Raw genomic sequence first — 22,743 nt, forward strand, 5'->3', positions numbered from 1 at the left:
TATAGGGTGTTTTAATTCAACATTTCGATTGTTTATTTTCATGCATGCAATTCAAGTTGTATTACCACCTCTCTCCCCCACACCCCGCGCTATCCCTCTCTCTCTAAGCACATTGTTCTTGACTTTTCTTAATTTTGGGACGCTCAAAATAGAAATAGGAATATAGAAATGAGATGGATGGAGTACCAAAAATTAGTATCGATAATCAACTTGATTATTCCTAAACAACAGTCCCGTTTTTCATCATCCATTAACTCTCCAACCTTAATTATTTTCAATGTCAATTTAATTCAATCCCCAAATCTTATCTCATTCTCCTGTAGAGTTCATTCAAAATTTAACCTCCCACTAGTAGAATTTTGTACTGATCCTTTTTGAAACGGTAGGAGGTTATATATAGGGTGTTTTAATTCAACATTTTGATTTTTTATTTTCATGCATGCAATTCAAGTTGTAGTACCACCTCCCCCCCCCCCCCCCCCACCCCTCTCTCTCTCTCTCTGCACGTTGTTCTGGTTTTTTCTTAAGCATATTGGAAGTATATATGTTGTTTATTTTTCTTGCTTAATTAGTTGCAATTCATTTTGTAGAGAAGGAGAATATTATAATGTATGGTTTCTATGTAAAAATGATTAAAGGTGGGCAAATCGTCTTCAACATTTTGAGAATTTTAGGTGGTTTATTTGTATATTTTTGTTGTTAGAGAACTTATATTTAGTTCTCCTATAAGAAATTTTTTGTCAACATAGTTTAATAGTTAGAATTTGTTAAGCCTTTCCCTTAATTGGATATCATGAGTATAGTCGTACAGTGTAACAATTTTATTTGATTTTTGTACAAATGATATGTTATTGGTGGTAATAAGTGATTTAAAGTGGGTCTATTTTTTCAGGGGAGATGAACATACGTAGAAAAATGTAATGATTAAAAAGACAAGACTACATAGGTCGTAAAGTTTTATTATTGTCATTTGGGTTAAACACCTTCTAACACCTGCTTAAAAACAACAGAACTTTTCAACTCCATTACACTACCAACATATAACCTACTTGTTCATCGAACGGACCCAAAAACTAGTTAATACTTAAGACATACGACAGTTACGACTATAGCTATCAACATTTGTAAAAATACATGTAGGGTTCTTTTTCAACCTCTAAAAGAAATTAAATAGTACTCACTCTGTTCCTAAATGTTCTTCCAATTTTCCTTTGGCACATTTGTCAATGCACATTTTATATCCTTAATATCTCTAATCATGTGTAGTTAAAAATTATAAAATTTTTAAATTGTTAAGGTATTCATTGAGACAAATCTATCTCTAATCCCGTGTAATTAAAAATTATAAAAATTTCATATTGTTAAGGTATTCGTTGAAACGAATCAAACAAGACCCAACATGACTATGTTATTTTCTTATACATTGGAAAAAATCTAAAAAAATTCTTCCGTGGGAAGAACATTAAGGAACAAGGGAGTAATATAGATTAAAAGAAATGGGGAGAATCTTTATGTAACACGTAAAACACAAATTAGAAAATTAGCAGAATTTCACAATGATAAATGTAGTTAAATAAACTCGAATGGAATAAGAAAAATTATAAATACAGGTGCTTTAAATCGTACTCCCTCCATTTCTTTTTGATGTATCCATTTGGAATCTGGTGTGGTTTTTAATAAAATTGGAATATTGGTTTGTATGGGTATAAGTGTAATGATTGGGTGTAAGAGAAATGATTGGGTGTAAGAGATTATAATAAATAAAGGAGTGAGAAAATAATAAAGAAATAAGGTAAGAGAGAGGAGTGATAATGATGGGTGATAAAGGAGGTGAGAGAGTGGGTATATGGGGAAGGGAAAAGAATTAAATATTATGGGTGGGGAAAATTAGGTGGGAATATGGGTAGAATCTTTAGGTATTTTGGTAATTAGATAGAAATGTAAGGGTATTTTAGGATAAAATGTATGTCCAAAAATAGAATAGATTCTAAATGGATACAACAATATAAAACGCTTAAAATGAAAACGGATACAAAAAAAAAGAAACGGAGGGAGTAATTTGGTAAATAAGGGTTGATTATAAGTATACCAAGGTACAAGATAGAGATGTTGTGATCTGAAATATTATTTGAGACTATAGCTACATACGTAGTAATACTTAGATTGATTACATATCAACCCTTTATAAACCTTACTAAACAAAAATTAAACAAGCTAGGCCTAGGGTACAATATTATAATTAAAAAAAGGGAAAAGTCATAGTAATGACATAGGGTGATAAAGATAATTAAAGAAGATAAGTAGTAATTAACGTTGATAATTGCAAGATGATAAATGAGTCAATTATGGGATTAAGAATAAGATGACATGTACATCCATTGGTAGCCACATACATCAGTCATCCATTTGATAAACTTTTTAATAACGTTAATGATGTTAATTAAAATTAGCTTGGATAACTGGATAAGCAATTAGCTCGATTTTCATACAAACACCTTAATTATCTAATTATTTATTTATTTATTAATTAGCTTGGATAATCAACCCTTTATAAGTGTAATGGATGAAGTAACTTGCTTATAATTTCAATGACCTATTTATAAACGAACGTGTTACTTTGCGTATATGTAAAGAAATTGTTCCTCTACTTCCAAAATTAATCTCGCAATTTATTTATTTTTTAAAATAAAATAGTTGCATATTACTATTACATAACTACACATAAATGCATAACAATCTTAACACATACGTTAAAACAACAATCAACATCTCCAAAATATGAGATAGAGTTATCTTAATTAACACCGTACGTACTTTAAAACAAGAATCAAAATAGCTATCCTATAGAATAAAATATCATATGAATATGAGATAGATTACAGAAGTTTATAGGACTTAGAAAACCTAAGCACGTTGTCTTTCAATCTTCATTGCTCTTTATTTAGTAAGGCTTCCAAAGTAGTTTCGAGTCTGTATACCCTCTTACGCAAATCATCAATTTCTTCATGAGCTCTTTTCTCAGACTTCTGAAGCAAATCCTTTTCACGCTTTACAACATAAAGCTCCATGTTCAATTTCCGTGTGAGTTCCTCAGCTGTGTTCACAGATTCAGCACTTTCCCGCAGCTTCTTTTCGTACCCAACTATGAGCTCAATGTTCCGTGCTAAAACTCCATTCCTTTCCTCCATTAGATCGATGATCAAATTCTTCCCTAAACCTCTTGCTAAAATATGGGGGAAACTATATTTGATTTGCCTCCTGTTATTCATGAGTGTACGCCTCTATTTATATTACAAACTAGATTCCTATGTCATATAGACTTCTATTCATTGTAGGTTTCCTAAGTTTCTATACAATTCTACCTATCGTAGGTTTCCTAAGTCTTATAGATTTCGGAGTGCCACATAGGATGACCATGTCATTAAATATATTTTAAAATAAATATTAGATAAAAATTAAAATAATATTAATCATCCAAATATTTAAAATAATGCTATTTTAGATTTAAATTTTAATCCCATGTAAGATTGCTTAAGTGAAAACAACCAATGAAGTATTTAGTACCCTTTGGGTATATGTAAAGAGAAAGTCTTGGACTATACCTACTAGAGGCTTTAAAAACTATACCAAGAATATAATAATAATAAACTTTAAAGTGGGGCAAAAACAACAGAAAAAAAAAAAGGAAACCATGATATTACCTGGCGCTAACTCAAAGTTAGTGAGAGAAGTAAAATTTCGTCCAAAGCGCCAAAATTCCAGTCCAATTGTTTGGCGGCAAAAACAAGGTGAATTGTAATCCACATATTCTTCTTCTTCATCAATCTGATACAATCAACCATTTCTGGAACTCAAATTTCTCAAATTCCCTTAGATTCGTGATGAGGGTTTGTCACAAAAAAATCCCAAAACAATCGATGGAGGAACTCTTGATTTAGTCTCCTCGAATTCAATAAATCTATCGATAACCGTTCTGTGAGTGAACTCTGTGTTATCAATGGCGAAAGACGCTGTGGGCGGCGGAAGGAGAAGATTACAGCTAGATAATCAGGTATGGATGAACAAATTAATTATATTTATGTTTCCATACACAACAGATATTACATCAGTTCTTTCTTGTTAATTATTGTTATTACTAATCAATAATAGGGTTTAGGGTTTGGGGCAACTGTAAATGTGTATTATTAGGGATAATTAGTACATACATAGTTGAAACATTAATTAAAATCATTTCGTTGGTGTACGAGTAAATGAATTGATAACTAATATATAATAATGATGACATTTATACGCTCTAAATTTGATGGAAATTATGGAAATTATTTTCAGTGTTTGTACCAAGTAAAACCAAACTTGATTAAAAAGTGTAAGTTGGTATAGGAAAATTAATATGATCTAACTTATTTGGTATTGTTTAATCATATCAATTTTATGAATATTGCAATTTGGTATAGTGTTTGTATTGGGTGAACAATGTGAATTTGGTATTAGATTATTTTGATGTGCTGTTGGTAACTTAAACTTCCATGTTCCCCAAGGCTGATGATAGTGAACTGGATGAAATGACATTCCAAGTGTTGGGTGAACAATGTGATATATCTAGTGATGAAGGTGTTGATGAAAGTGGGGATGATTTAGCCGATGAAAGTGGTGAAGGTGTTGATGAAAGTGGTGATGATTTAGCCGATGAAAGTGGTGAAGATTTAGCCGATGAAAATGGTAATGGATACAGAAAGGTGGATGAAGAAGACGCTGAAGATGAATGTGGTTATGAATCTTATGATTATGATAGTGGGGATGATTATGATGAGGAACTGGATGTGGGAGAAGATTTGAATGAGGAAGTTTTCATGGGTAATGACGATGACCTTAAAGAGGATAATGCTGTTGATGCTGAAAATCAAGCTGAAAATGATGTTGATGGAGAAGAAAATGACTCATTAGTAGGAGAAGGTGTGGGTAATGCTGTAGGACAAGGTAGTGGATTGAAAGGAAATATTTCTGGAGTGTATACAACCCCTACAAGGAGGAGAGAAGGCCCTGCATTAGCCAGCCCTGTAGTTGGAATGTCATTTCCTAGTTGGGAAGGTATGAATAACTATTACCGTTTGTATGGGGAACAACAAGGATTTGGTGTAGTCTGTGTAGGGGGAAGAAGTTGTCCCAAATTAAAACAAGAAAATGGGAAATCAAATTCCCTAAAAACTTATGTGTGGAGGTGCGAGTGTTACGGAAGAACCACTTACAGGCGCATGGTCAATGGGAAAAAAGTGAGTTTGGCCTTGGATCCACTTGTGAAGAAGAAGTCCAAAAAGTGTAATTGCCCTGCTATGTTGTATGGTGCTCGTGAGCAGGATAATAGTTGGGTGGTGAAGAGTGTTGTAAACGAACACGTGAATCACAATCCAACACCTACAAAGTCTAATCATATATCGATGTATAGGGTGAAGAAAATTACTGATACAATTTTAAATCAGATTGTAAATGATCATGATTCAGGGGCGCCAATTACACAGATTTTCAACAACTTAGCTGGTAGACGGAACGGGGTTGAGAATATTGGGTTTACCAAAAAAGATATGCATAATATTTTGAATAAGAGGATGCGATTGAGGCTTAGAGACGGAGATGCTGCGGCAATGATAAACTATTTAGATAGAATGACCAAGGACAACCAAAAAAATTTCCATCTGCACCGCGTAGATAAATCAGGGAAGTTGAGGGACGTTATGTGGGTTGACGCTCGTAGTAGAGAAGCGTATAAGTATTTTGGGGATGTGGTTTGCTTTGACTCGACCTACCTCACAAATAAGTATGAGTTGCCGTTTTCGAACTTTGTTGGGGTAAATCACCATGGGCAGACCATATTATTAGGATGTGCTTTATTATCCCACGAAGATGCAGAGACATTTGTGTGGTTGTTTCGGTCGTGGTTGTCCTGTATGGGGGGAAAAGCGCCAGCAGCAATGATGACTGACCAAGATGCTGCAATGAGGAAGGCGATTCGGATAGCAATGCCAATGCCACAAACTCGACATCGCTGGTGCATGTGGCACATAATGCAGAAGTTTAGCCGGAAACTAGGGTCGTTGAATGATTTCCCCCAAATAAAAGTTGCGTTACAGAATGCCATATACAATAGTTTAACTCCTGTTGAGTTTGAGGAGCAATGGGCGGTTGCTATCAAAACATTTAAACTCGACACAAAGGAGGAGACAAAGAAATGCTATAAGTGGCTTGAAGGTATGTTAATTTCCAAAATTTTGAATTTCATGTGCTAAGTAGATGTACCAAACTCCGTTATTTGTGTTGTTTGGTACATATTTTTGTTGTACTCCCTTATATATATAAGAAGTTGGTACTTCAAATTGTGATTTATGAAAATGCAGACTTTGTCTCTTACATTTTGGATCCCTGGCAGGTTTGTACAACCAGAGAGAAATGTGGATACCGGCTTATGTGAAACATATATTTTGGGCAGGTATGCAGACTACTCAAAGGGTGGAGAGCATAAATAGTTTTTTCGACGGCTACTTGAAGAAGAACACGAGGTTGTATCAGTTTGCTCCAAGATATTGCAAGGCAATGGAAAGTAGGGCGAATGATGAAAGAGCTGCGGATGTGAACTGTAGTCGTTTCAGTAGACCGTTAGTGGGTGAGTTTGCTGTGGAAAGAAAGTTTCAGAAGATATACACGGACGCGAAGTTTGTTGAAGTTCAGCTACAGTGCATGCGCGTATGCTATGTTTCCCCCATAAGTTCGAAACCGATTTCTGACGTGGAGGTGGAACACCTTTTATCAGACAAAGTGTGGGTGTGGTCCAAGTTTCTGAAGAAGGAAATATCCTTGTCTGGTAGAAAGCGTACATATGTTGTACTCTTCAACAAAGAAACGTCAGTTGCGAAGTGTGATTGCAAACACTTTGAGTGCCATGGCATAGTGTGCCGGCATATAATCAAGGTACTGGACGTGGAGAATGTGGAAACAGTACCTGCCGCTTATATTGTTGATCGTTGGAGGAAAGATATCCAACGTAAGCACACCCTTGTCAAGGTTGCGTATCATGATCCAGAGAAGACTGAGGAAGTTAAGCGATACGACAAAATTATGAATGCCATAGAACCGGTTGCTCTGCGTGGTTCCCTCGCAGAGCAAAAAATGGACATTGTTATTGAGATGATTCAGAAAACTGTGCTACGTTTGGATGAGAGCGATGTACTTACATCAGCAGTGGGCGATAACGAAGGCGGTGGTGCTGCTTCTGTTGGCAACAGAAAGAGCAGCGATGCTCCTCTAACTCCTGGGTCTGTTAACAAACCTCCCAACAGTCTTCTCTGGATGCTGCCAACATAGGATTTAGCATTCAATAAACTGGATCAAACATAACGTATATTAAAGACCTAGTTTTAGTACTCACTGCAAACATAGAGTCAAGCATAAGTCTGCGACAACTCTTTGGAAATTCACTAGCCCACTCCCGGTTGTAGAGATATGCAATTGTACGAACATACTGGGAATTCACATAGGACCTGGGGTGAACAACCGAGTAACACATCTGCTGGTTTGCGTCGTTCCCATCACATTCAATCAACATAGCCCCTCTGCAAAACAACAACGATTTAGTAGATTTCAACAAACAGTGGGGTAATTATCATCTTTTAGAGAATCGAACATACCCTGCTTTCTTTTTGGTGTCGTAAGCCTCTACGTACTTCAAAATAGAACTGTCTGCCGTCGTCATTCTAATACCTAGTCGTTGACGAGCTGTTCTCATTGCTATTGCCTTCTCACTAGGCTTACGGGATCTCTTTGTCGCAGTGCGGGGTTTGGGACTAGGTTTAGGCCTTGCTGCCTTTATTCTTGTTCTCACCTGACCATCACCACCTGGTTCAGCACCATCAAAATCTTCAGGATTGGAACCATGAACAGCACCATGGTCCAAACCTTCACCCCCACCCCTTGTATTCTCGGTCCCATCGGCACCCGGACCCTCTGCATTATCTGCACCTTCAGCTTCACCCGCAACCGGACCCGTTGTACCACCATTTGCTCCTTGGTTCTCATCATCATCATCACCAGGTTTATCTTGATCCGCGGTATTACCAACATCTTCTTCATCTTCGTCACCTTCCTCGCCATCTTCTTCATCATCTTCCTCGCCATCTTCTTCATCACCTTCCTCGCCACCTTCTTCATCACCTTCCTCTTCATCTTCTTCATCTTCGTTTTCGGGGTCCTCCAAAACATCATTTTGTGGCTCCACAAAATCATGTTGTGGTGGCTCTTCTACTGGGCCCTGGGGGTCTGCCTCTTGCTGCACAACAGGCACCACTGGCCCTTCTTCTTGTGGTCCGCCTTGGTCTCCCTCGGTATGACCTTGCTGGACAGGCTCATGACGTGGCTCTTGTTGTGGCTCGTGTTGCGGCAGTGCCTCCATAGGCTCATTCTGCATGGCCTCCAAGTGCTGCACTAGCTCAACCACTTGTTGTGGGGGGGCCTGCTGCACTTGCTCTGCCTCCTCCATAGGCTCATTCTGCACGGCCACCACTGCTGGAACATGCAGAAACTCAAACACGGGCTGCTCCACAGGCAAGGACTGGTAATTCACAAACACATTTTCTTCACCTCCCAATGGTTGTTCCACTGTGTGTTGCACATTGTCTGTTTCATCCTCCTCCAGTACAATGACATCTAACTCACTCAGGACCTTGTTGACCGACTTATCCACCGCCATTGGCTCACCATCCACGTTAATATAAGCATTATCGCTGATTTGGCGATGGGAACTGCTAGCAGGGGAGGGATCTTTTTCAGCAACACCAGGGGAGGGATCTTTTTCAGCAACACTTTCCTTTGCCCCCAGCCTGCGTATGATTACTTGTTCTCGTATCACGGCACGGAGGTCTTGCAGTAAGGGGGCCATCCTTTCCATAACCTAATACCAAGGTCAAACAAATAGGACGCTTTAGTCTAATACATTGACACAATATTATTAATAATGAACAGTCTATAAAAATGCAAATAATACCGTTTGGTACACGTTCAGTATTTACAAATATATTCCAGTTTCTATTATTTGGTACACAGTCCGGTGTACCAAATTTCTTAACCACCATGACACTCATAAGTCTTTCATCTGCTTTAAAAGACTTCACAATAATACTTTGGGGGATTAAGCAGTCCTTAAATGAAAGAATCACCATTCTTTCATTGTCATTGGACTACAGAATCCTCCCAAGGTATTATTATAAGCTTTCTGAAGCTACACTTGTACACTTGTATATCGTCCTTCAAACAACAGCATATAGAATGTGTTTAATACCAATACCAGAAAAATTGATATCAAACTACTGCTACTCATACCAGATCAGCAACCTCTTCTGCCAATGGCCTTCTTTCTCCAAATAGAGGATGGGGCTCCCGGTAAACAACATCAACCGTCTGTTGAAATGAAATAAAACCAAGAATATATTTAAGAAGTACTAATAACAATGTCATATTTAAAGCAACAAACACCACATATATTGATCACAGGAGAATACACACCGATAACCTCCCATAGTCTTCAGTAGGCTTCCTATCATGAAGTTTCACCTTCTCCACTTCCTCCTCAGTCCAGACTTTTAGTCTGGGGAACTCGTCCCAACGGACAGGAAGCCGACATAAACGATCTAGATAAAAAACCTGCCAGAAATGGATAACTAATTAAAACATGCCAGAAAAGGACTACAACATACAACACTTATAATGAACATACTTATTAAATGTCAATTTCAGGAGAGCACTCACCAACAAAAACAAAACACAACCACCAGTCCCAGCCGCATAACCCTGAACTTCTAGCTTCCGCTGGCATGTGATCGCGTAGTCTAGCAGCCATTTGTGACAAAACTCACACCAGTTATACTGATCTGCGTCCTTTGCAACACATACAACACCTAGCAGTTTCGTCGACATGTTTGCACCATCAGTAGAAGGACAAAGAATCTGTCCCATTAGCACAATCATGAAGTTCTCCATGAACTCAGTCCTTTGACGTTGATTTGCGAGCGGCACTAAGTTGCCGAGCTTGTCCAAGGGACCTAACAACACGCGAGTTGCGTTGGATATCAGTACTGTGGTCTTGTTGTTTGCAGGGTTTTTCTCACCATACTTCACTGCATACACTAGAGCTTTTCCAGCCGGCAAATCAGAATCCTTTTCAGGGACGGGAAGCCCGCTGTTCCTCAAACCAAACACATCTTCCCAATGGCCAGGTGTGATCGGCAACACATGCCCGTCACCACCTACCAGATAACTGTTGACTCCGTCCAATCTGGTCATCAGCCAATAACAAAGCTGCCTCGGAAGCTTGGATATTTTCAACTCCAACAATCCTCCAAACCCCATTTTTTGCACACAGGCTCTTCTAGAGTCATCAAATCCAGCAATGATCTTTGAGAAAGCATCAGTGCGGCATATAACACTCGGTTGCTACCAACATGCCATTAAGTAAGTCAGAACCTAACATAATATCTGCTTCACAATCACATAATCATAATCTCAAGAATTAAATTACCATATACCTTGCGATCGCAATTAGCCCTTTGGGTAGCAACTACAACATCATGACACTTGGCATATTCACCCCTAGATATTGGATGTTGGGGGATTGGAACCTGATCAGAGGGTACAACAACATATTATTAAACAACTAGTTGATACTAATTTAATGAATACATATTAAAATAACGGTATAGATGTCATTCATACCCGCAGAAACACTCTCCTATTCTTGCCTCTCTTAGTCATTCCCTTATCTTTAAGAGGAGACTTTCCTTTTCTACGCTCTTTATCAACAATCTTACCAACCTTTTTCTTTAGCAACAACTTCTTCTTCACAGGCTTCCCCTGTTCTTCCTCGTCATCAGTATCCCCACGACGCCTCTTCCTAATCACCTTCAAATGTTTCTTCCTCAACCCATGTTGTTCATCTTCTGGATACCGCCTAACATTTTGGCCAACATGCTTCGGATGCTTCTTCCCCACTCTACGGACATCAGCTTCTCCATCTTCCTCGTCATCCTCTTCATCATCATTTCCTTCATCCTCTACATCATTAGCTAAACGCCTGCTCTTAGCATACTTCCTACTGCGCTCTTTCATCTTCAACTTAGCAGCACGAGCATCAACTTCAAGATCATCATAAAACTCATCATCCTCCTCTACAACAACAGGACGCCTTCCTTTAGCATTACCGTTTTCCTGCCCTGATTTTTCAACTTACACTTTACACCAACATCATTTTCCCCCTCATCCTCATCCTCATCTACATACTCTTCGTCGTCGTCTTCTTCTTCGTCCTCTAACTCCTCACCCTCCTCTTCATATGGTGTATCTTCACTATCATCCCCTGATCCAACGAGATCTTCCTCGTACTCTTCATCATCTTCATCAATTTCCGGTTCCACATACTTCTTACGGTTACTAGTGCCGGGTACCTGGGGAGGTTTATCCTTAAAAACTTCATTCATTGCAAATTTCTGCTAATATACGAAAACAAATTCTATGATTACGTAATGCACAAACATATTCATGATTATTTAATGAAAAGACATATACAATATTAAGTAATACCAACCAAAATATTATATGGCTATCATAAAATTATATAAACAACACTTAACAACACTCACCCATTGCTTATTTGATCCGGTGTGACCCTTTTTGAAGACCATCCTGAAATTACAAGGGGCCAATAAAGTGAATAAGAAACTGAATAACGAACTAACAATTACTTCAGGATTTTGAACTTTCAGAACAGCTAGGCATTACCAAACAAATACGACACTGAATAAGAAGCAACAGATGAACACATAACCAAAACATAACAAATATAAGCAATATTAAACCCTACGTTTGGTCAATTTATATAACAATTCAATAAACGAGTAACCATGTTTTGGGATATTCATGACAAAATACACAAACATTAACATATTTTAAGAACATTTTGACCAACATAAGCAGAAATCAGAATAACAATTAAAGAACAATTTTTGTACCTCAGGATTATTAATCAAATTTATTATAACAGAACCCACTCCAAACCATCTAATTAATACGTATTATAACTATAATTCAGATAAAGATTTATGACTACAAATTCATTACTAACTTGAATCAGATAAAGAATATTTATTACAGAGTACAAAGTCATTTCCAACTACAATAGCATGCAAATTTCCAAACTATGTAAAAAATCAACACTTTCTATATTCCAGAAATCATACAACTTGCATAATAATCACCAACTTATATCAGAATTGCATAAAAATCATACCAAATCCATAATTATAAACCCTAATTATATTATTGTTAATAAAAATCAGATTTTTACCCAAAATCGAAATGAACCCTAGATTATAACAGCAGAATACCTATACAATATTCTTCAATAAAGATTAACTCTTTACCTGAGATTTCGCAATTCACCAACTTCCTCTCGCAAGAAAAAACTTCAACCTCCTATCAATTATATAGTACGGGACGGCAGTTAAGAAGTGCGGCGGTTTTACGGCAGTTACGAAGTTGTAGAATGGGAGGCGGTTAATCGATTGATGATTCCGAATTTGGAGGGAGAAGAAACGAAACGAGCGGGAGACGAACTGCAAGAACTGAAGCTTCCAAGGTAAGTTTTAGGAGAGAGAGTGAAAAGTTGGGTGTTAAATTTTATTACATCAGTTATTACAATTTACAGTTGCCAACAATATTTCCCCAAAATAATTAAAAGGAAAACAAATTATTATTTTTGAATTTTGAATTTTGAATTTTGAATTTTGAAGCTGATTTTAGAGAGAGAATGAGAAATAAAAAGGAGAAAGAAATTGAAAGTGGGCCAAACACCATCATACCTGCATTTACCTTTATACCCTTGGTATAGTCTTCAAAGACTCTAGTTGGTAGAGTCTCAGAAACCCTCATATGTAAAATACTACGGAGTAACAGCTTCCTGTCCAACTCCAACCAAGAACAAATGTAGGTGGGGACCGCTTGATATGTGAGTATGTGACTTCTCCTACGAACTCTTACATTGATGTCACTATGTCAGTAATAGTATGTCACGCTTCTACTCACTTGCTAATTAAACCCTCAATATATCATCACATTCGATCGCAGCCGTTGAAATTAATCCACGGCCCAATTCATTTGTTAACTTTTTTTTTTACTAATGTTTGTAGTAAAATCTACCTGTCCAATAAAAAGTGATACTCCATGAGTCCATTCCTCCATTTTTATTCCTTATATACTTCGTATTTCGTTTTATTTTTATTTCATTTTAATCTTTACGTTTGAAATATTTGTTTTTACAACATAATTGTTCATCATACTCAATCAAAAATCGAGTCCATTGATTATTTAATCAATTAAATTTACTGGGTTTAAATCTTTCATACTTTTTCATCTAAGCATTAAATAACAACTCTCATTTTTCCTTATGTGTTGATAAAATTAAAAACATTAATAAACGAAATTTGCATTGTTTAAGTAAAAAAAAATCTTTGTCCATATTACTTCTTAATTATTTGTTAAATCACGTGCATGATACTATGTCAAAAATAAAAAAGGACGGAGGAAGTAGTACATAATAAAAGAAGTAAAAAAATCCAACACATAATAAGAGGATCATGTTTTGATTGATGTTATTAATTTGTACTCTTATCCATTGTTGTCATCGTACTCTTTCTCATAAATAAGGTATACATTGTGATTTGGATTTTATACGATATGATCAGATCGGTTGTCTGGTTTGATCTTTCAATTTAACAAAACTTTAATATACGAGCACCCAATAATCTATAATAATTTATTTTTTTAATCAAATAATATCTTGTTAGGTTCATATTAGTCACTAATATGTATGCAATAGTTTTCAAATATCAAGTTTTGATTAATTTATTAAGAAGAAATTTAGGGTATTTCATATTCGACAATAATCAAAACCAACATAAAAGATGGTACAATTCAATATAATATAAATATTTTTAATCCATGACTGTGTTAATACTCCGAATGTTTTATTTCGACTGAAAATAATATCGAGAACTTCGTAATCCATGCTTGATAAGTTTCTAAAATGAGCAAATTACAGTAATTAATAAACGTACTAGTAAGTTGTAACATTAACAAAAATAAAAAAGGGGTTAAAAAACTTAAAATAGAAAGATCTCAAAAACCCTAATTTCACCCCCTTTTTGTTCGTCCCTGATACGATTCCCCTTTAGTTAGGGTTTAATAATTCTGTCCAAGAATTTATTCCTTCGAGCTTTCCTTCTCTCTCTTTCTCCAACATTTTCTCTCTCTTCGAATTTTCCAGCTTCTTAGGAATTTGCAATGGAGATGATGCCGAGCTCAAACGATGTCGTTTTACGGAGTTTTGTGCTGGAGACTGTTGCTGCAGTTGCTGTTCACTCTCTCTCCTTTGTCCTAGCTATGGTATCATTTCTCTCTCCTCACTCCTCACTCCTTTCCACCTCAATTTTAGCTTAATTTGCTTGTTAATGTATTTATTTTGTTTGCATAAATTCATGTTTTATGTGCTAATTTTGGGCATAATTAATTGCAAAATTCAGTACTTTTTTGCTTTAATTTAGTGACATTTCTAGCTCCTGCTAACTCAAGCTGGGTTTTGTGTGTTTTAATATAATTTTTTTTCCTGCAATTTTGTTTAATTTTATAAATTTAGCCGGTAGAATTATTCAATTATTTTGTTGTTTTTATAAATATAAACTTGAAGGGAATTTAATAACGTGGGTATTTGTTTTGTAATATTTGGGTGCAGATCTGAGCAATAGTATTATGATTTACATGCCAAAAGTCTTCAAATTTTATGTTTTAACTTTAATTTAGTCTACGGGTATTGTTAGTAAGAAAATTTGTGGGAATTTTAACATTTGTGGATAGCATGTAAATATTTTTGAGGTTTTTGTTTGGTTTAGAATGTTATTGTTTTGAGGAAGGAAGATGGAACTGATTGGCCTTGTGTTGGTCAAAGTTTCCTTGTGCCCTGTTTTGTAGACAGTTGAAGGAGATTGTTTTTGGAAAAATGGGATCAGGACTTGAGCTCCTCTAAACGGGGTTTCTTGATTCTTGGGTCATGGAGTTTTGCTTCTTGTCTATGTTTGCGGTACAAGTAGTTTTCATGAAGGTTTGATAAATACCTGAAAATTTAGTGGTTTTGAGGTTTGATGTAGCCTATAGGTTACTGGAGCCGCTGAGTTGGCTATTTTCGGTAACAACTGAGTTCTATGCAGGTCGCTAAAAGTTTGGGTTTTTGTTGTCATTAAAACTTGTGTCAGACAATTGGTTTGGCTCCTTATAGTCTGTAAGAAATTGCGAAGAGGAATAGTGGAGGTCTCATACTCTCATAGTGAGCTAATAAGGTGAAGCTCCCTCTAGGTATACATACTCGAGCTAATGGATGTGTAGATAATGACATACTGGGGGAACAGTGGAGGTCTCAAAGTGAGCTAGTAAGGTGAAGCATCCTGTAGATATAGACATACTCGAGCTAATGGATGTGTAGATAATGACATACTCGAGCTAATGGATGGTGTTTTATTTTGGTCTTGGCATAGTTTCTTAGAGGAAAATCCTTCTTGTTTCTTAGTCGTTAATGAAAGAATTTAACCATTCATGAAAGGGGTGTGTAGTATCTGTTCTATTTTTGAGTATATGGGTGTACAAGCTACAAACTGATTAATGGTTTCTCAAATAGATGTTCTTCCTTTTGTTAGTTGAGCTGTCATCCAGTGGACCAGTATATATTTATTCCCCGTGTTATGTTTCAGCTGTGGGAGTAAATGGAGAATGGGTTATATTTATGAGGATTATCAACAAGATTTTAGGGTCTTAAGTAATCACAGGCTGAGATTTTTTCTGGGTTTCAATCATGTTTGAAGCTCAATTGACTCGTGCTCGCTGGGGGGTTCTGTATATTCTCTTTCTTTTTGTTGTACCAAGAGGAGTTTATCCTTTTGGGTATTGTTTCTTTATTTTAGGGTAGGGGTGACGTGCACACGCGGTCAGAGTCAGAACTCAAGCAGCCATGAAAACAGTCATGAAACTCATGAACTTATCATTGTTTCTTATCTCTTTGATATGAGATTATTTGTTGTGAACTAAATTTTTACATGAATTGTTTTTAAAAATATTAGTGTTATTGTTAACTTGTTTGAATTCGTTAATCCTTATCTGAGCTAATTTAAGCTTATTGGACCCAAACTTATATTTTGACAATGACAAGAACGGTAGTCAATATTTTGATGCACTTAGGTTGCATTACCACACTTGCGGGTAGACTTGAAGTCATGTTGTGATATGTTTACTTCTTTAGCAAAAGTTTGTAGCATTGTCTGGTAATTGCAGCTGTATCTTTGGCTGGATTATTCGAAGGTTGTCCTGCACTTAACCTCTTAGAGGATGAAAGTTGAAGATCTAAAGTTTCCTTTAGTCTACTCAGTTTAGTAAGGGTTTACTTTAGGACTTAGACAGAAAGAACCTTCATCAAGTTTTGTTGTTCTTATCATTTCTATTTTTGGTTGCGTGACAAAATTGCATGCAAGATTGCCAACAACGAGCAATTTATGGAGATAGGATTGCCTACCTGCTTTCATATCTAGTCAAAATATAGGTGGTGAGCTCCTATTTGATAAGTGACAATTTCTTGGAAGTTGTACAACCATTAAGCAAACATTAGGGTAAGCATGGTCACTATGCAGTACTTGATCGGATTAGTCTTGGTTAGCTTTGTGATTTGTGATATAGAGGGAGGGCAGGCTATTAAGTTGTGGAGTAATGATGTATGGATGAGGAGATCTGTGATCTCCCTGATTTCCCTTGGATGGATATGTCACTGCTTCTGTGATGTTAAATTGATGTGACATGAAGCCCCTAGGCCCTAGCCTTGGTTTGAGATTGTATTGATTAGAGTTGCAGCCAAGCCAATTTTATCTGAGAAATTTGGAATGATGAAGATGGTGATTCTTGGAATTGGTCTTTATGTAATTATGCTAATGGAACTGAATTTTCTTAGAGCTGAAGTTCTGAACGCTTCCAGTAGCATCCTTGTTTCATTGTTTGCTGTTCTTTTTTTGGGTTTAATATTGAGTTCGGATCCACACAAGTCTTTTCAATTAGTTTACCAATGAGTAAAGCGGATCCACACCATGTGATAAAGTTATAATGCCAGGTGTAGTCGATTTCCATTGGCTTTTGATTAGATTGGAAAATTTAGGCAATTCAGTTATGTAATCTTTTTAATCTGATAACCTAAATCTGGATACATTGGTCCCAATGTTTTGTAACTGTCACAAATGTGATAACTGATAATCGAAAGAGGATTTTGCCTGAGTCTACCTGATGAGAAATTGGACGATGGCCAAACAGAACAATAGGTTATTAATGAGTGAAGACGATCCATACCATGGGATAAAATTACAGTGTCAGGTGAAGTCGATTTCCATTAGCTTTGATTGGAAAATCTAGGCAATTCAGTTATGTAATCTTTTTATTCTGATAACCTGAATTGAGGATTCGTTGGCCCAAATGCTCCGCAACTGTCATATGTGCGATAATCCAAAGAGGAATTTGCCCGAGACTACCTGATGAGAAGTTGGCCGATTGTCAATAGAACAATAGGTTAGCAGATCAGGTCTACACTGTGCTGGGCCTGATTCAAGTTATGCTACTTTGAATGAATTCTTCAAATCCTAGCTAATCTTGATTCTTGATATAGTGTCCAACTATTGTCTATCTTCATGTATTATCATTGTATTTTTATTTTCCTGAACTGACACGCACATCCTTGGTAATCTTGTCCGATTCAGCTAGGATCTTTGCCACGAGGTGATATTGTGCTGCCACAGCAGCCTAATTCATTCAAATGGTCAGTTAAACCCTTAATTCATTTTTATTTCTGTCACTATGAGGCTGTACGTTCATATAACTGGAATATCAATGTCTGTCTATGCAGGCTTCCACGATCTGAATTCCACAATACAAAAAAACCTGATTCAGAGAATAAAGATGCGGATGAAGATGATGCTGACGATGACGACGACGATGAAGGTGATGATGAAAAGGCTGGCGTTGAAGGTGGTGAAGATGAGGAAGGTGAGGAGGTGAACGACGAGGAAGGGGATGCGGAGGATGAGCCAGAGGCCAACGGGGAAGGAGCTGAAGGGGAGGAAGAAGAAGATGATGATGAAGATGAGGAAGATGAAGATGACGACGATGATGATGATGACGAGGATGGTGGAGATGAAGAGGAAGAAGAAGAAGAGGAAGAAGAGGATGATGAAGAGCAAGAGGAGCCACCATCTAAGAAGAGGAAAGGGGCTTAATAGAGAATCCCCCTTTTTAACCTTTGTTCTTTTCTTTTCTTTTCCTTTCTAAATTATGTCTTTTCAATGGGTGAAGAATGTTGGGGGTAGCCTTTGTTCAAATGTGAGGATTAAGCTTGTCACGAATGTAGAAAAAAAGAACATTGAAGTGTTGATGTATTAACTGATGTGATGTTAACAATTTTAGAAAATAAATTACCTTTTTAGTTCCACTTTATGCTATTAGCAACAATAATACATTACTCTTTCAGTCTTTTCCCCCTGTTTCTTCATAATGCCGGATCTGTATTATCTTGGTCCAAAATTAGTGTTCTTCTGTATTGCAAATGATGTAGGCGAGATCTAATCCCGCTATCCACAAATGGATACGTTTTGTTTTGAGGTGAGAATTAGCGAAGGGAATAAAATAATGATACTTTAAGGGTAAGAGTTCACAACCGCGCGTACTCATCATATATTCTTGTAAAAGACAGTGAAGCACTAGACATTTTATTCTCAACAAAATAAAAAGTAAAGTTTAAAGAATTAAAGATAGAAAATTATCCCCATTTATGAGCATAAGACATCAGCATGTGATGGGACCCAATAAACAGCAGAATCCCAAGCATAAGAGAAGTCGACATGTTCACCTGGCTTCAAAAACTGACCGTTTTTGAGAAGGCAAGTATTCCCATTTTTAGAGAAAATAGCAGGATCAACATATTCTACAGTTTGCCAATCTTTGCAGTTTGTAAAACTTATGTTTCCCATTGAACATTCTTTGCAGGTGTGTAACATTGTCACATTCCATTCTTGCTTCCCTTTCACTATTCTCTCACTCCTATGTAATGGACAAATCATTTGATGCACTTAGGATCTAACCATGTTCAATTATGGACAATGCACTTATTTCCCCCACTAGTGTAGTTCAAGGACCATGTACATAATTACATATTGCTAACATGTTATGTGAATCCTAAATGACTATCAGTGAAACGGATCGATTTGGTGTTGGGATTCTCTCCATTTCTTATCTTAAGATTTTGCGCACTTAAGCTAGTAAAAAGAACAATTCCCAATCCCTCCCTCCCCCATATTGTCCTTTCATGCAATCACAACCGTTGATTTTGAAAACATACCATCCAGATATCCACATACTTTAGGAAATGGAGAGGATACACCAGAACACCACTTAGTTCGAAAAGAAATCTTGATTAAAAGTTACAAAATTTATTTTTTATATCCCTCTGTCCCAAAATAGCTTCCGATTTGTGACATAACTAATTGTTCAAATTACACTATCGAATAATCTCCATTTTGATGGGCTCTCTCCAAGAAGAAAAAATATTTACGCTAGGCAAATTTGCCAAAAAGGACATTTTATAACCTAAAATTTGTGAGAAAGGACCTTATATAGTTTTTTTTTGCGAAATCACACATTAATGTAAATCTTTTTTGCGAAAGACAACATGAGGGAAGTTTCCGACATTGACTGAGCTTTTCCAGCAATTGACTTGCACGTGTGACTTCATTTTGTTACATTTTCAACAAAACACATTGTTAAAGTGATGTTTATTTTGGTAGTGCTCAATTTTGATATAGTGTGTCGCGTTTAGGGAAGTTGTTTCGTTTCCACTAAATATGCTCGTTTTCAAAAGTTAACATGTAAAATGAAGCCACGTGTGCTGCTCACGTGTAAATCAATGGTCGGAAAAGCTCATTCACTACAAGAATTTGTATCTTTAATGACAACCTAATTACGACGGGTCAAAAATCCCGTCGCAAAAGGCTTTTGCGACGGGGCTAACAACCAAACAATGACGGGAATAACCGTCGCAAATGTCTTTTACGACGGGTTTACGACGGATTTACGACGAGATTTTTTATTAACGACGGCCCCCTTTTATGACGGGTTCGCGACAGGAAATCCCGTCGTTAATCAACGATTATTGGCCTTTCGTGACGGGATTTCCCCGTTAATAGTACAATTTCTTGTAGTGTCGGCAAATGCCGAAAACTTTCTTTTGGCTGTCTTTCGCAAAAAAAAATTAAGATTAAGGTATATTTTTACAAATTTTTTTATATAAGGTCATTTCTCGTAAAATTTAGACTGTAAAAGGTCTTTACTTTTAAAAATTTCCCTTTACGCTATCGTGAACCAAAACTCCCTAAAAAGGAAATAAGCAAACATTAGAAGAACACTCCCTCGAAAACTGCTATGTTAAAAACCAAGACACGGTGGTATAAGAACTGTTACCTGTATGTAGGAGACCCAAAACGACAATTACGAAAAACCAGAAAGTAATACTTGTATTACCTTTTGCCATTGATTTTTTTTAATTAAGGGGATGTTTCCACAAAGTTTAATTTGTTGGGTAAGAACTAAAATTACAAGAGAAACTTGGCTTTATAATGTAACGTTGAAAAGTAGAAAAGCCAGGAGATCGTGTTCCCACTATAAGAAAATCCTTTGGATTACCTACGCTTTTAATGTTACTCCCTCCGTCCCGGAATACTTGACCTATTTTCCTTATCGGGCCGTCCCTTAATACTTGACCTGTTTCTAAAAAGGGAAATATTCTAACAATATTATATTATTTCTCACTCCACCCCTATTAACCCACCTACCCCCTACTCCATACAAAAAATAATTAAAAATTCAACCCTTACTCTCCCCCAACCCCACCTCTTAACCCACCCCCCACTAATTACATTAAAATAATACCCCACTATCAACTACTACCTATTAAATTAAATAAGTCAATTCAAGTCCCTTAAACTCTGTGCCGGTCAAACCGGGTCGAGTATTCCGGGACGGAGGGAGTATAATGTAACACTCCCTAGTACGGAGTACTTACTTTACTACTCAAGGTGTCGAGGATACTAATTTTCTGTTGGTTCAGTGTTGATTATGGCTGAACTTGATAGAGAGGACTCCGCTGCAACAATTGGGAGGGGAATGAAACCGATCCACACAGAACTCGTCCCGAATCCATTTTATGAGTTTTTAATAAAATATACCTCTTTCATTTCTTTCTTTATTATTTTCTCTTTCTTTCAAATCATTTATTCCAAAAAGTAAAATCTCTTATACCCAATCATTAATCTTACACTCAATTATACAAAATTTCATTTTTCTTAATCACCTCCACAATTCCATCCGCGAATAACATTAAAGAACGGAGGGAGTAATTAATTTGTATAAGTTGAACATTGAAGTTTTAAAAAAAGTACTCTGCCTTTTTCATTTCATTAACATTATTATCATGAGGAGTGTCATTGAAGTAATGGTTGGAATTTTACTTTATAAACATGAAGACATGGGTTCAAGACTTCAAATATTGATATTAGCATTCGTAAATTATTGTAAATAAATATTATTTACAATATCTTTGATAACGACTTGATCGACGTATGTCATTGGATACCTTTAACTCCCTAAACGTGGTTTTCTAGTTATATGTGTGCAATGATCATTAATGAAGGGTTATGCTAACATCATCAAATATAAAGTTTACTGGAGGTTGATGATTGTAGATTCTTACAGCAAAGAACATAAATTCCAGAGCTGGAAATGCAGAGTAGTTACTAAGGATGAACTTTAGACAAGTTGGAAGATACATAGTTCATGCGGAAGAACTGGAACTCCAGACGAGCTGGAGGAACCCGAAAGAGAAGCCGCAGTTCATCATGGGGAACTCGAAGAGAAAAGGTCTTGAGTTTACATTCTAGACTTCAATCTCAGAAAACAGGAACTCGTGTATGAGAAAATCAGTCTAGAAATTTGGCCTGAATCCTACAATCTAAGTGTTAAAACGTCAGTATTTATTCATCTAGTTGTCATTTAGTTTATGATATAAACGTGCATTTAGGTTAGTTTATTTAAGAGTTTTAATTTGATTAAAAGTCTTATAATAAATAGGTAATTGAGTAAGTCTTGGATTCTTATAAGATAAAATCAGATTTATAGTTTGGGATAGATTAATTATATCTATACTAATATATTAAAAAGGCGTTTATAATAACGTACATGTTCCACGTAGATTACTCCTTATTACGCCACATCACCACTAATAAGTATTATGACATGTCATTGACAACCAAAAAAATATGTAGCAAGAATCGAACACTAGACCTTTTGAATCAAAAGTTACACTTCTTATCATCTTAGCTGACCACAATGATGTTATATCTTTCCATATAAATATAAAATATAAATGAATAATAATGAATTAAAGAAAAAAACCGAAAAAAAAACAAAAGGGAATTAATTACTTAACTTATAAATGTACAATTCTTCTCTTTTCATCTTAAGCTTAAACAACAAAAATTGTAGTGTAATGGAGTGTAATTATCGTACGAAAGAGGAAAACATTAACAG

At 36.3% G+C, this 22,743-nt stretch overlaps 4 protein-coding genes across 5 annotated transcripts; 2 read left to right on the forward strand and 2 right to left on the reverse strand.

The window, feature by feature from the left end:
- The first annotated feature begins 3,997 nt into the window (after positions 1-3,997).
- On the forward strand, positions 3,998-7,353 carry LOC110801146 (protein FAR1-RELATED SEQUENCE 6-like). The gene is made up of 3 exons (XM_022006473.2): positions 3,998-4,051; positions 4,539-6,243; positions 6,422-7,353. Exons 1-3 carry the CDS (start codon positions 3,998-4,000, stop codon positions 7,351-7,353), a joined length of 2,691 nt encoding a protein of 896 aa, XP_021862165.2.
- A 10-nt stretch (positions 7,354-7,363) lies between these two features.
- LOC110801149 (uncharacterized) lies at positions 7,364-11,145 on the reverse strand. Its single transcript, XM_056834418.1, has 7 exons — positions 10,753-11,145; positions 10,566-10,658; positions 9,790-10,473; positions 9,547-9,684; positions 9,364-9,441; positions 7,677-8,935; positions 7,364-7,601 (listed from the first exon to the last, which is right to left on the reverse strand). Exons 1-7 carry the CDS (start codon positions 11,143-11,145, stop codon positions 7,364-7,366), a joined length of 2,883 nt encoding a protein of 960 aa, XP_056690396.1.
- LOC110801185 (uncharacterized) lies at positions 11,004-12,965 on the reverse strand. 2 transcript variants are annotated; one of them, XM_056838702.1, is made up of 4 exons: positions 12,904-12,965; positions 12,456-12,656; positions 11,676-11,718; positions 11,004-11,480 (listed from the first exon to the last, which is right to left on the reverse strand). In XM_056838702.1, exons 3-4 carry the CDS (start codon positions 11,715-11,717, stop codon positions 11,205-11,207), a joined length of 318 nt encoding a protein of 105 aa, XP_056694680.1. In that variant the 5' UTR covers position 11,718; positions 12,456-12,656; positions 12,904-12,965; the 3' UTR covers positions 11,004-11,204. The 2 variants fall into 2 exon arrangements, with proteins under 2 accessions (XP_056694680.1, XP_056694678.1); XM_056838700.1 differs by having other exon boundaries at positions 11,004-11,522.
- A 1,254-nt stretch (positions 12,966-14,219) lies between these two features.
- On the forward strand, positions 14,220-18,595 carry LOC110801163 (uncharacterized). The gene is made up of 3 exons (XM_022006489.2): positions 14,220-14,475; positions 17,868-17,926; positions 18,014-18,595. The coding sequence occupies exons 1-3, from the start codon at positions 14,374-14,376 to the stop codon at positions 18,381-18,383; spliced, it is 531 nt and encodes a 176-aa protein (XP_021862181.2). The 5' UTR covers positions 14,220-14,373; the 3' UTR covers positions 18,384-18,595.
- The last annotated feature ends 4,148 nt before the right edge of the window (positions 18,596-22,743 follow it).

This window comes from Spinacia oleracea, chromosome 1 (assembly GCF_020520425.1).
Source record: "Spinacia oleracea cultivar Varoflay chromosome 1, BTI_SOV_V1, whole genome shotgun sequence".
NCBI lineage: Eukaryota > Viridiplantae > Streptophyta > Magnoliopsida > Caryophyllales > Amaranthaceae > Spinacia > Spinacia oleracea.

Excerpts from the sequence above, each read along its gene's own strand:
- LOC110801185 (XM_056838700.1), bottom strand. The coding sequence starts at position 11,717 with ATGGTCTTCAAAAAGGGTCACACCGGATCAAATAAGCAATGG. Across the intron at positions 11,523-11,675 it reads CCGGATCAAATAAGCAATGG|AAATTTGCAATGAATGAAGT; the intron begins GTGAGTGTTGTT and ends GTATATTAGCAG.
- LOC110801146 (XM_022006473.2), top strand. The coding sequence starts at position 3,998 with ATGGCGAAAGACGCTGTGGGCGGCGGAAGGAGAAGATTACAGCTAGAT. Across the intron at positions 4,052-4,538 it reads GATTACAGCTAGATAATCAG|GCTGATGATAGTGAACTGGA; the intron begins GTATGGATGAAC and ends ATGTTCCCCAAG. Across the intron at positions 6,244-6,421 it reads ATGCTATAAGTGGCTTGAAG|GTTTGTACAACCAGAGAGAA; the intron begins GTATGTTAATTT and ends GATCCCTGGCAG.
- LOC110801149 (XM_056834418.1), bottom strand. The coding sequence starts at position 11,145 with ATGAAAGAGCGCAGTAGGAAGTATGCTAAGAGCAGGCGTTTAGCTAAT. Across the intron at positions 10,474-10,565 it reads GGGCTAATTGCGATCGCAAG|CAACCGAGTGTTATATGCCG; the intron begins GTATATGGTAAT and ends GCATGTTGGTAG. Across the intron at positions 9,442-9,546 it reads AAGACTATGGGAGGTTATCG|ACGGTTGATGTTGTTTACCG; the intron begins GTGTGTATTCTC and ends TCATTTCAACAG.
- LOC110801163 (XM_022006489.2), top strand. The coding sequence starts at position 14,374 with ATGGAGATGATGCCGAGCTCAAACGATGTCGTTTTACGGAGTTTTGTG. Across the intron at positions 14,476-17,867 it reads TCTCCTTTGTCCTAGCTATG|CTAGGATCTTTGCCACGAGG; the intron begins GTATCATTTCTC and ends TGTCCGATTCAG. Across the intron at positions 17,927-18,013 it reads CAGCCTAATTCATTCAAATG|GCTTCCACGATCTGAATTCC; the intron begins GTCAGTTAAACC and ends CTGTCTATGCAG.